The sequence below is a fragment of the Cucurbita moschata genome, unplaced genomic scaffold, assembly GCF_002738365.1.
Source record: "Cucurbita moschata cultivar Rifu unplaced genomic scaffold, Cmos_1.0 Cmo_Scf00004, whole genome shotgun sequence".
Taxonomy (NCBI): domain Eukaryota; kingdom Viridiplantae; phylum Streptophyta; class Magnoliopsida; order Cucurbitales; family Cucurbitaceae; genus Cucurbita; species Cucurbita moschata.
This window is the reverse complement of record NW_019268520.1, coordinates 6,342,629-6,355,313: the sequence shown is the minus strand read 5'-3', so window position 1 is coordinate 6,355,313 and position 12,685 is coordinate 6,342,629. Positions and strand designations below refer to the sequence as shown.

The 12,685-nt window shown below is 39.1% G+C and overlaps 2 protein-coding genes and 1 pseudogene across 2 annotated transcripts; 1 reads left to right on the top strand and 2 right to left on the bottom strand.

Annotated features, from left to right (window-relative positions):
* The first annotated feature begins 12 nt into the window (after positions 1-12).
* Positions 13-2,674, top strand: LOC111442172 (pentatricopeptide repeat-containing protein At3g09650, chloroplastic). The gene has a single exon (XM_023079456.1). The coding sequence runs from the start codon at positions 217-219 to the stop codon at positions 2,437-2,439; it is 2,223 nt and encodes a 740-aa protein (XP_022935224.1). The 5' UTR covers positions 13-216; the 3' UTR covers positions 2,440-2,674.
* LOC111441764 lies at positions 695-8,220 on the bottom strand (annotated as a pseudogene).
* LOC111441682 lies at positions 7,867-12,559 on the bottom strand. The gene is made up of 8 exons (XM_023078768.1): positions 12,306-12,559; positions 11,724-11,933; positions 11,376-11,642; positions 10,870-10,904; positions 10,333-10,428; positions 9,892-10,009; positions 9,222-9,802; positions 7,867-8,964 (listed from the first exon to the last, which is right to left on the bottom strand). Exons 1-8 carry the CDS (start codon positions 12,427-12,429, stop codon positions 8,542-8,544), a joined length of 1,854 nt encoding a protein of 617 aa, XP_022934536.1. The 5' UTR covers positions 12,430-12,559; the 3' UTR covers positions 7,867-8,541.
* Between the last annotated feature and the right edge of the window lie 126 nt (positions 12,560-12,685).

Below are 12,685 nucleotides of genomic sequence, written 5' to 3'. Positions count from 1 at the left end.
ACATGAGGACACCACGCGCTCAACGTAGTGTGTCCATAATCCACCCAACAGACCTGGACTTGTGTCCTCACTCCCATTATCTCCTTCTCTAAAACCCCATTTTCCCCCCAATTTTCAGATAAATCCTCCCTCAATCTCTTCCCTTCTATTCCATTCATGGAGCAGCCATGAATCACTGCCGCCGTCGCCGCCTTTTCCTCCGTCACAACCGTCCCCATGCTCATCTTCACTGCCAATCTTAACTTGCACCTCCCTTTAACCTTTCCCCTTCGGCCCTCTCCACCACTCTCCACCACCACTTCCACTGCTGACACCGCCGCTGCCGCTACCGCTGTCCGCCCCTTCCTGGTGCACAGCACCGCCCGTCAAACTAGTTTCACTGACCTCTCTCTCCTATCCGATGCGTCTTCCAGTTCCTTAGAACAGAGACTCTTATCACAGCTACGCCAGAGGAAAACGGATGAGGCCTGGATTACGTATACCCAATGTACTAATCTACCCAGCCCTACTTGTCTCAGCCGTTTAGTTTCTCAATTGTCTTACCAAAACACCCCTTCGAGCCTCACTCGAGCTCAGTCCATCCTCACGCGCCTCCGCCATGACAACCAGCTCCACCGTCTCGACGCCAATTCCCTCGGCCTCCTTGCCGTTGCTGCCGCCAAGGCTGGACACACTCCTTACGCCAGTTCTGTCATTAAGTCCATGCTTCGTTCAGGTTACCTTCCCCACGTAAAAGCGTGGAGCGCCGTCGTCAGCCGCCTTGCAGCTTCACCAGACGGTGGACCTGCAGAAGCAATCAAGCTATTCAGTTCAGTGACTCAGCGCCTCCGCCGGTTTGCAGATCCGGCAATAACAGCTGACTCGCGGCCGGACACAGCGGCCTTTAACGGCGTTCTCAATGCCTGCGCCAACATGGGTGCCTATGAGAAGTTTCTGCAATTGTTCGAGGAAATGGGAGAATTTGGTGCTGAGCCTGATGTTTTGACTTTCAATGTCATGATCAAGCTCTGTGCGAGAGCCAATAGGAAGGATCTTATTGTGTATGTGTTGGAGATGATCCTTGCAAAGGATATTCCAATGTGTATGACGACTTTGCATTCGGTTGTGGCGGCTTATGTAGGGTTTGGAGATTTGGAAACGGCTGAGAAGGTAGTTCAAGCAATGAGAGAAGGGAAAAGAGATATTTGCAGGATTCTCAGGGATGGTAATTTGAAGGAGATCGAAGATGCGGAAGATTTGAATGAATATGAAGATGAAGATGAAGATGAGATATTCAAGAAGTTGCTTCCTAATTTGAATGAAGATAGTGATTCAGAGCCACCGTTGTTGCCAAAAGCCTATTCTCCTAACTCGAGAATTTATACGACTCTGATGAAAGGGTATATGAATGAGGGTCGAGTAGCTGATACAATACGCATGCTCGAGGCGATGCGCAATCAGGGTGATCAATCCAGTCATCCTGATCATGTATCATATACGACTGTAGTTTCGGCTCTGGTAAAGGCAGGGTCGATGGACCGAGCACGTCAAGTGCTTGCTGAAATGACAAGAATTGGGTGTCCTGCTAATAGAATTACCTACAATATTCTCCTAAAGGGTTATTGCAGGTTGCTTCAGATGGACAAGGCCAGGGAGCTGCTTAAGGAGATGGTCAATGGGGCAGGCATTGAACCTGATGTGGTTTCTTATAACATCTTGATTGATGGATGCATACTGGTCGATGATAGTGCAGGAGCTCTTGGGTTCTTTAATGAGATGCGATCGAAAGGAATAGCACCCACCAAGGTTAGTTATACCACTCTGATGAAAGCTTTTGCTCATTCGGGTCAACCAAAGCTAGCGAGGAAAGTGTTTGATGAAATGTTGAATGATCCTAGAGTGAAAGCTGATATAGTAGCCTGGAATATGTTGATTGAAGGGTATTGTAGGCTAGGATTGATAGAAGAAGCAAAACAATTAGTCCAGAAAATGAAAGAGAATGGATTTTTCCCTGATGTTTCTACATATGGCAGTCTCGCCAATGGAATTTCTTTAGCTAGAAAACCAGGTGAAGCCCTTCTGCTATGGAACGAAGTAAAGGAGAGATGTTCAGTGAATAGACATAAGTCTGATTCTTCATCTCCCCCTTCCTTGAAACCTGATGAAGGGCTATTGGATACTCTAGCCGATATATGTGTCCGGGCTGCTTTCTTTAGGAAGGCTCTAGAAATCGTGGCTTGTATGGAAGAGTATGGGATTCCACCCAACAAGACAAAGTACAGTAGAATTTACGTGGAAATGCATTCTAGGATGTTTACTAGTAAACATGCATCAAAGGCCAGACAGGATAGAAGGATTGAGAAGAAGAGAGCAGCTGAGGCTTTCAAGTTTTGGTTGGGTTTGCCCAATTCTTATTATGGGAGTGAGTGGAGATTGGAGCCTTTAGATCGTGATTATTAAATTAAGCCTGGCTTCGGATCATTCCAACTTATTTCTCATTGGTCCTCTACCTCAACCGTTCGGTGTGTCACTGTAGTATATTGTCAAGGATTCCAATAGAAAATAAGGAGGAAAAGAAAATACGAAAAAGTAGAAATATTTATACTGCATATTTGATTTTGTAAAAGTTTTCTGAGGGAAGATAATACATTGGACTGCATAATGCTAATGAAACAAAGTGCTTATTATGTATGTATTTATGTGGCAGTGCGTGTCTACAGTCTGAACTAGTTCATGTGCATTCCAACTTATGGAAAGCTCTGTGACAATCCTAATTTGAATATATGACCTATATTTGAATTCACAATTTATCTAAAGGGGCTTCTTGAAACATGAAAAACAATGCGTGAACTGCAAAGATAATATGGATATTATCCAGCAGAACAGCATCCTTTATGTACCGTTTAAATACTTTTATTCATTGGTATATACTATGCAATTATTTTAGCATCAACTAATAATTAATACGTGCTTGGTATTGTGGAAGAGGCATCTGTAGCCTGGAGACATTGCGGGAGAAAAAATAGAGTAAAAAAAGTATGACCTCTCAATATCGCCCGGTTTTATCCTCCTGGCCTTGCTGACTGACTGGTGTACGATGAGAACAGCACCTGTTTAAAACATGGATGGGTTAGTGCAAAGATTGATAATGATCTGTTGATGCATAGTTTTGTTTTTTAATTGGTTTTATGCTTGCTAAGAGGATTGTGAACTAAACCTGGTATGTCTTTGGCCCCTTATAAAACAGATATCAAACACTATCAAGATTTTCTATGAAGGTAACGATGTCAGCTACTCGACCAATTCTATCTGCCAAGCTATATATTTCCTCCAGGCGATAGCATATGTGGTTAGCTTAGAGACGAATGCGATAGGAAAAACTGTCTTTATGCTGCAACTCTGATTGTTTGTGAGTGCACTCATAAATCACTTGGCTTCTTTCTGTTGACTCATTTCCCCCACTTCGACCAAAATCCAGGACGCCATGTTCATCTGCATACTTGTCATAAAGGGATTCCTTCATTATTTCTACCACATCCTGCAAAGTTAATAATACATATGAAATTAGCACTTAAAAACTCGTGCAAGGTGAAGTTTGTAATTTTCTCATGGAATCCGTGTGATACGACCACAATTCGGTTATTAAAAATCAAGCTTACCAACAACCTTTGTTTTATAATTAGTTTTTTATTCTTCCAAAAAAATCTAAAAAATGGAAATTCTAACGAATATCAGAAACTATGAAAAGAAGATTTTAATTTTTTTTTCCCCATTTTTCATTTTGAAAATTGACAAAAAAAAAAAAAAAAATCTAAAAATGATGACGATGACAGTGTGAAAAACAAAACTAAAAGTGAGTAATAAACAAGCCTAATATTTAAAGACGAGTATGAGTTATAGAAATTAAAATTTGGCTACATCCTTCAATGACTAACCATGGTATCTTGGACTGTAATTTTTTCCCTGAGGTCTACTCGAGCTCGAGCTTCTGCCAGCCTCACCAGACTTTTCAGTTGCCTTGCTGTAACTGGTGTAACATCCGCTCATGATTCTGGTCACGCAGTTGGTAAGTACAATTTCTGCCAGTAGGGCCTACAATAATCTAATGTAAGAACATCTAGCCATGGAAAATGAAACGTAAGAATTCAAGTGAAATTCAGGTTTCGGGCCACAACGCCTGATGTTCTGCAGACATTTTATCAAATTCATCTTTACAGCATCATCCACCATCTACAAGTACCATAGTGATTTTGGAAAAAGTAAATTATCATCACCTTTTAATCATCAGATGAGCATTCATATAAAACGCTCTTCAATCAACTACACTCTGTTATTGTAAAACGTTGAAAGATTAGATCCAATATCGTTCAACTTTTACCAACTTGTGAAATCTATGTATGCAATAAGCCCGAAAGACTTGTGCTATTGCTCAGAATAAGCATTTCCCGGGCTCCGAATGTAAGGATTTATACAGTACTAGCGAGTTAAGGAACAAAAGATTATGAATGACTTCCAAAATCATCAAGCAGCCACAATATTTTGTTTCCACGATTAAAAAAGCAGAGAATCACAACCATTATAAGAACTTATTCCTGGATTTCAAATATAGGAAATGTCGTCTTAGTGCTTAAGAAAAGACAAATACCGACCCCAAAAGCATGGTCATCTTTCCTGGAATCCCTCACAACAGCTACAGTTAGGCCCGGCCTTGGTTGCTGCATTACCACAAAAATAAATACCATGTGTTGAGACAGCTGCAGTCGCTTGCCGTAGTTGATTTTTGCCAAGTCCAGGACAACCTAAGAAATTGACAATGAAAAGTTATCTATGATGTCTGTTCATTGATCACACTGCATTCTTTTCAAAATAATTGTTCAAAATCCAGAAGTGAACATGGGAAAGGATGACATAGAAGCATACCAACATCTATGACATGAATAACCCATCTAACAGGGACTTTATTCTGGTCTTTTGAATGCTTTCGTACACCACCAAATAGTACTAGTGTTATTCCCGCTTTTCAGATTTAAGTTGATCCACAAAATATAGTTAGCCAAAGAAAATGTTGACAATCAGCAATTCTGAATTTGTATAAAATGTTACCTTTAACAAGTTCATGTCCATAGATGGATGAACATAAGGATTGAAGTATTTGACAGAAGACATCCGAACCACATTCCCCAGAGAAGAATTTCATAATAAATTGCAATCTCTTGGGAGAATGAGAAAAAATCAAGCAACTCGATTTCTCTTGCATTAGAGTTAGAATGTTGCAACTCCTCAGGTGTATAGACTGTGACTTGGAATTTTTTATTGAAACAGCCGCCAGATACAAATAGTTGCCTGAAAATATATGAAAAGTTGCTCAATCTGTACTAGTAAAGAATGGTAATTAGAAACCCACAACATAAACACCTGGTACAAGTGTTATAGTGTAATTAAAAAAAATCAATTGATTTCATAACGCAGCAAATAAGTTAAACTATTTTTAGCCCTATGAATTGATATTATCAGACAGTGAGAGTCATCGAACTACTTGTTGGTGCGTGATTGTTTTAGTTACTTTATTTTATTTTTGCACAGGTCTTGGTGTCTGATTTCAATCATTGAAATTTGAAAGTGAAATGACGAAAAATTTACGGAATTGTTAATGTATAGCATAAATATGGTCTCCCCGTTCAAGAAGAAAAATCAATTAAGGTGAACATTACTCAACATCCTAAAACTGTTGAACAAAATAAAAACGTACGAAGCAAAATTTATTTTCTGCTTATATAATGAAATTCCTAATGAATAAGATATAGATGTATGTACTTGCAAGCAAGAAAAGTTTAAACAGATCCTAAGGGCCAAAGAAAAACATCTGACCCGTCAACTTTTACCACCCATGGGGAAATATAGAAAATACACCAAGTTTGGAAGAAATATTGTACCTCCTCCAATATCCATGTAATGATTAATTACTCTTATAATTCAGTAACAGTGATAAAATCTCCAGGGATGCCTGCATCAGCTAGATCTCCAGTCAGTTCACATCTACAGTTCGAGGCACCCCGACTTCTTCATGGTCATCAGATTTAGTGAGTTCTTACAGCCTGGAAAGATTTAAGAAGAACCTAATATTTACAGTAGAAGGAAAATGACGGAAAATACACTCAAGAAGAAGGTGTAATTAATGAAACTAAAAATGAATTGAGAGCATATTCAGCATTTAGAAGTTACCGTATTTTTTGAGAGTGGTTGCTTCAGCACTAGTTCGAATGGGATTGAATGTTTTGCTTTTACACCCATCCAACTCACAAATGATGGAGGTGAAACCTTACCATCAGGAAAGATGCGATCAATATTGCTTTTACACTATGCACAATCAAGGTTCATTTGCATCACCAAAGGCTTGAGAGTGCTAACTTTAACAAAAATAACGCGCACTGATACAAGCTTGTCTGTCATGTCTCAAAATAATATAGCCTACATCATTTCCTTGAAGTAAACTTCGGACTTCATAATAAATTTTTTAGAAGCTAACAAGTACCAATATATGACGCCTTCAAGTTCATCAAAGCAAGCATAGATTCTGAATAGTTGTGCAATCGAACTAGGATTTTCGTGACGTCTTCTAAATTGTGCATCCATTCGGTCCTCCTTACCTGCTTTAAAGACGAGTTAAGCATCCTAAGCTGAAACTCTGAAAGTATTTTATAGTATATAAATAGAGAATGAAATTCTCGCAATAATTTGTGTTTACCTGTTGAATTGCAGCACTCATACATTTGAGAACAACTTTAGGATTTTCCTTTAGCATTAGGTAAAATCCAGGTTGATCGCAAGTCTTCCGGGACTGTTGAAAGTCGATAGACAAAATAGAGATGACACAATCATCACCGATAGCCTGTTAAAATAATTGAACGTCAGTTCCCTCCTCCACATGATGCTAAGAACAAGTGAGAGGAGCATCGATAGGACTTAGTCAGCTACTTTTGCAAAACAGATTGAAATGTTTTTGCATTATAAAGGTGAAAACGCGATGGATATTGGATATGAAACGAATCCAATCTACCTAACAATATTTACATTAACTACGCTTCGTTTCAAGTATAGTAGGAGGAGATGTTGATTACCAGCGGTTACTGACTTAGACAAATGAAAATCAGTTCCTCCAACCTAGAAACGAGGCATTTCTAGTCTCTGTTATAGTGCACAAGAAAAGCGTACGGAGATATCTATTGACCCTAAAACAGTCTCAAGATTCAATAGGAAATCGATGTTGCAAAATCAACTGAATCGCGCAAGCTGGAAGCGACCTTGCAGGAGCTACCTACATCCAATTCTTGATGCAAGAACATATCTCGAACAATTAAAACCCGCGCCACAGAATTTCGTCAACTTATCCCAACAAAACGAACAAAAATGAAAAATCAAACTCAAACGAGAGAGAGAATCACCTGTGAAGCGAGATGTCGACCTGCGGGAGAAGAAAAAGGAAAATGAGCTTGAGCCATCCATTTTCGACAGTGAAGACAACGCGGGAAACTCCCGCTCCATGCGTGTCTTCTCTATGTATGATTCGTCCATTTTTGGCGGGAAAGATAGAAGGCAGCGGTTTAGTTTAGGAATGTAGACTGGGCCGGCCATGGGCCCACCCGATGCGTTTTAGTTTTATTTTTGAAATATTTTTGAATTATCATTTATCTCATAAACAAAAAACAATTTCATTTATCCTAACATATTTCTGTCATTTTTACACTTTTTTGGGATTAAAATTTTAATTTACTTTTTACAAACTTGGGTTTACTCTGTCGACTTTGTCAATCTATAATTAATATAGTATTGTTACATTGTTCTCTTTTCACATTCAAATACGATCTAAAAGGTTAAAACATAATCAGATGGATCCATAATCCTACAATAAAGTTTTCATTGAAACCCAGAAATGTGGAGTACGGGAAAGGGTTAAATGAGGAACATCTACAACACTGTTCATGAACTAAAAAGGTAAAACACGACAACCACTTTTTGGATTCTGAAAGGTTCGAAATTCTTGTTCTGCCGAGATCACAAGCACCACGAGTACACAGACACGACAACAACGGCGATACCAAGTCAGCAATGCCCCCATATGATTGGTATCAGATACTTAGCTTGCAGCACAACGACCTTCACATTTCACCAGAAAACCCAGATTTGGAATACCAACATCATGAAACACTGGACCAGACAGACACCAGGACAAGCCACAGCCATTAGTATTGTGTTCTTGCTAAGATGGCAACAGAGGCAATTCTTGATCCACATCTGCGGCTGCCGCAGCTGAGAAAAGATCTTTTGGGCCTGTATGGAATGATTTTCAGTTACCTAAGTTAGATGAGCAGTGAGAGGCATCAGTGAACCTTTGAGTTTTGACAAGAAAGTGGGAGGCTTCCTTTGGGACATTATCAGATATTCACAAGCCGAGAGTCCTGATCAACAGTTAATTAACTCTTTCGAGTATCGAAACCCGCCCAAATTCATGATTCTGACTTACCTTACTGCAAGCATAAAGTTGGCAAAAGCATACCATCAACATTAGGTCTGGAAGTTCGGTGAGCTGTTGTTAGGCTCTCTGTTGGTGTTAGCTGTTGTCATTTTGTTTGCATAACTGCAAGATTCATTCTCTTTGCTCATCTCCTCCCTCAAAGCACCTGAATTCCTATTACTTTCTGCACATGAACCTGAATTGTGTGAATCGGTATTCCGTCCTTCACGACAAAGCTCCTTGATTTCTTGGTCATTCGTTTTGGACATCTTCGTTGTAATTGGTTTATTTGATTTCGAATTCATATTAGGCTGAATATTAGCACGAGTTGCGGTCTTGGGTAACACTCTAGCGAGTTGAACCCTTGAAGGCTTGGTCTTACTTTGGCCTCCATTTGTGCTAACATTTCCAGCTCCAGTCTTAGTCATGCCACCAGGTACAGCAAGATTAGATTTCATGCTAGATGTTTTCCCCTACAAAATACAGTCACAAAAAGGTCTTTAAATGTCACAATTCTGGAATTTTGAAAAATAAAAACACGAGGTATGTTTGTTTTCCAGAGTTTATGACAAGGCAGATTATGAGAAAGAACCGAGTGCTCTCTATGCTGTCACCATCGGGAAGGCTTATGACAACAATTTTTTAGCTTCCTTGCTTAGCATAACGACTTGAAAGAAAAACACCTTTCGACTAAAGATACTGGTTCATATAATAAAAACACAAAACTTACCCCATCAAAGTATCCAATTTTAGGTGATGGCAATCGAAGGCCCGAAGGCTTCATTGAAGTAGGAGGAAGTGTAGAAGACTGCGAAGTTTTCTTTACTGGCTGAGATCGCAAACCAGTAGTCTGAGTATTGGGTCCAACAAGATGGTTTCCTCCATCATTAGATGTGTCACTGTCTATAGAGATTCTTTTGCTCGAAACTGAGTGAAGGCTGGTTCTTGTGCTATTTGATCGTTGTTCAAGAGTAGAATTTGATGATGACTCTGTCGACCACTCACTAATAGAACTAGCAGGTGATATTCCTGAAGAATGCTTAGTTTGGGATATCAAGTAAGACGAGAGACGAGAATTCTCAATAGGAGTTTTGACCTTCAATCCAACTCGTGATGACATTTTTGGGATACAGCCAGAGGAAGGTGAAGCCTTACCCTCTGTTTTTCTCCTCGCATCTTTGGAGAAAGAGTTACCGACCTTGTCAGATGAACTTCCAGAAACGTCAGAGGAAGTCTTTTGCTGAATCTTAGCTGCAGTTGGAATTCGGGTAAGCTTAGCAGTACTTCTAAGACTAACTGAATCCCGCCTGCCTGCAATTAGCGTGAAAAGAGGTTGAATATGTAGATCTATGCACCCCATTTCAAAGAATATATTTCGCTAAATTCAAAGTTCTAATCACCTGCACGTCCTGCATCACTGGTAGTGCCATCCTTTTCAGTGGCAGGAAGATTGTGACCAAGGGAAGGCCTCTTTATCGATGTTGAGATCGAAGGAAGCCTGCTGACTGCCTTCAATTGCTAGAAAATTAAGAATAAAAATCTTTCCTCAGAAGCAGCAAAAAAATGTGGGCAAATAAGTAGAAAATGCTCCACAAAGAAATGTGATAGCTATTAGACAGGCAAATCCTAATCCATAGTCAGAAATTTTACTGTTATACACTTCCCTATCTTCCTTGGCATCATTCACTAAAAGCTAACAAACATAATGAACTTCAACGTTAATTTCATACTAATGGAGTAAAATGTAGTCCAACCAAAAAAATCCAGATATAAATTTCGAAACCAGGAGACACTTGAATGATATAGGTTATATATATAAGGCAATTAGGTTTGTGCTTCACCTGTCCACTGCGTGGTTGAGAAGAAGTCTGCATAACAGTTCTACCCGGTCCTTGCAACCCATGAGTTTGCTTTCTGGAAGCAGACCTATCCTTTATCTGAAATATTACACGGTTACATTATGAGTTTGAGTATACAAGAAAGGTTTAAATCTAACTTTGACCTTTGTATTTTTAAACTTATTGATCTTTATACTTTCAAATGTTCTATTTTGATTCCTAAAGTTTGTATAAAAGTTTTCTTTGTCCTTGAACACAAGACCTTTTAGTGCATTTAACAAAAATATGACATGGCAGTGTTTTAGTCACCACCTATATTAGGAATGATATCAAATCAGAGAACAAGTGAACCAAAATTTCAGTTAAATGCTAGACAACAAATTTGATAACAAGGATAAAAAATAACTTCTATGAAAATTCACGAATCAAAAACTTTTGAAAGTGTAAAAAACAAAGGATAATAGCTTTAAGGTTCTATCAACGAAAAAGAGATTTACACCTATGAAACACTAAGAGGATGCAAAAATTTGTTCAACTTGCCTTATTTTGTGAAGTAAGATCAAGCCGTCCTGGAGCTGAAAATAATGCGTATTGTTAGATTCGGTTCTGATGAGATACAAAGTTATTATATAAAAAATTCATAAATCATGCTCCTGCAGAATTAATCAACAGACAGATACGCATGTAGAAAAAGAAAAGGTACAAATGGGGGGTAAAATACTAAAGCTGAATTGTCAATGGGGGAGGGAAAAGGAGAATAATCTCTCAGCTGTCAGAAAATAGCCGAGGAATAATAAAGAGAAGAAATTTATGTTTTGTTTTCTCCTGTTCACTTCCGCATGAATCTTTCTATCTTACAAATACAAGGTGGTGATTCGATACAGCACGCACGTAACTTCATGCTTTGGAAAGAAAAGTGGTTCTTCGAGCAGTAACCATACCAAATTTGAGCTAGGTTATAAAGGACGAGATTCTCATTTTATCTAAATCATGCAAAAACTCACTTTTTTCATTAAACCAAGATCTTTGGGTACAAAGTTACTCACATGGCGGTTTGCATGTTGCCTTTCTCCCGGATTCAGCTTTACTCCTCGAGTTACCCATCCCAATAATTCTACTAGATTTCTGAATTGAAGCCCTTACATCTTCGAATAAATTTCCCTCAATGCTTTCCAATGGCATAATTTCACTTTCCAACGAAGAAATTGAATCTGAAGATTTCTGAACATCTTCTGAAATTTTCGGTAGTGCACGCTTTTCAATCCTGCCTACTGGTGCAATCATGCTCGTTAACTCCTCAGGATCCAAAAACCCTGAAATACAAAAATTTCGAACTGTAAGAGGTATATAGGGACAAAACCAAAACCACATCTCAAATGCAAATAAAAGAATACCTGCACTAGTGAAGAAAGCGCTATCCCATGCTAAACTCTTACGCAAGTTATATTTTCCATTTCTTCTGATCCTTTCCGGTTCCGAAGATTGGAGTGATTGAGGTTCATCCTCTCTCTGTTCGAAGGCGTCTGTTCCCTCCTCTATTCTGCAAGAATCTACGGTCCCTAATTGTCCGATATTGTTCTGTTCCTCGTCCTCCTTCGTAATGTCTACACAACCACATCAAAAAAGAAAAGGAAAAAAAAGCAAAATAAAATCTCAAAAATTTCAAGTTTCCCAAAATTGAGCAAATCTTCTAGTTCTTAAACCCAAGAAAATCCATGCAAAAGTACCGCAGATGAACAACGCGCAACGAAGTAGAGAAAATTAAATTATCAAGCAAAAACAAAACTAAAGCCACTGCTAGAATTCGAGTGGCAAAAGAGAATATCAAACAACCAAGAAAAAACCATAGAACAGAAATCGAACACAAGCAGCTCCATATATAGAACATAATGCAGAAACAAAAAATTATCAGAAAAATCAAGATTCGCGACACAATAAACAGAACGAGGGTGAAATGAACAATTTCCGGAACAGACCTAAAGAATTGACGTCGTGGAGATCGCAGGAAGGAGAAGAGAGGAGGAAATCGTCCTCGGAGGCAAAATCGATGAGGCTGAGACGGCTAAAACGCCGATCGTGATCAGCGCCTGCGGCGTCCATGGAGATCGATCTGGAAGATCCGCCAAAGCGATGATGATCCTGAACGATTTTGAAAATCGAAGGCGGAGAGGGACGGGAGGTTTTGGAGAGGGAAAAGGAGGGTTGTGATTATTTTTATTTGTTTGTTTGAAATCGGTGGAAGTGGCGGTTTAAAATTAGAAACTTCTAATTTGCAAGATGGCCCTTTAGTTATAGGATTATTACAATTCCACCACAAACTTTTAATTTGAACGACTCCCTAGACTTTTGAATATTT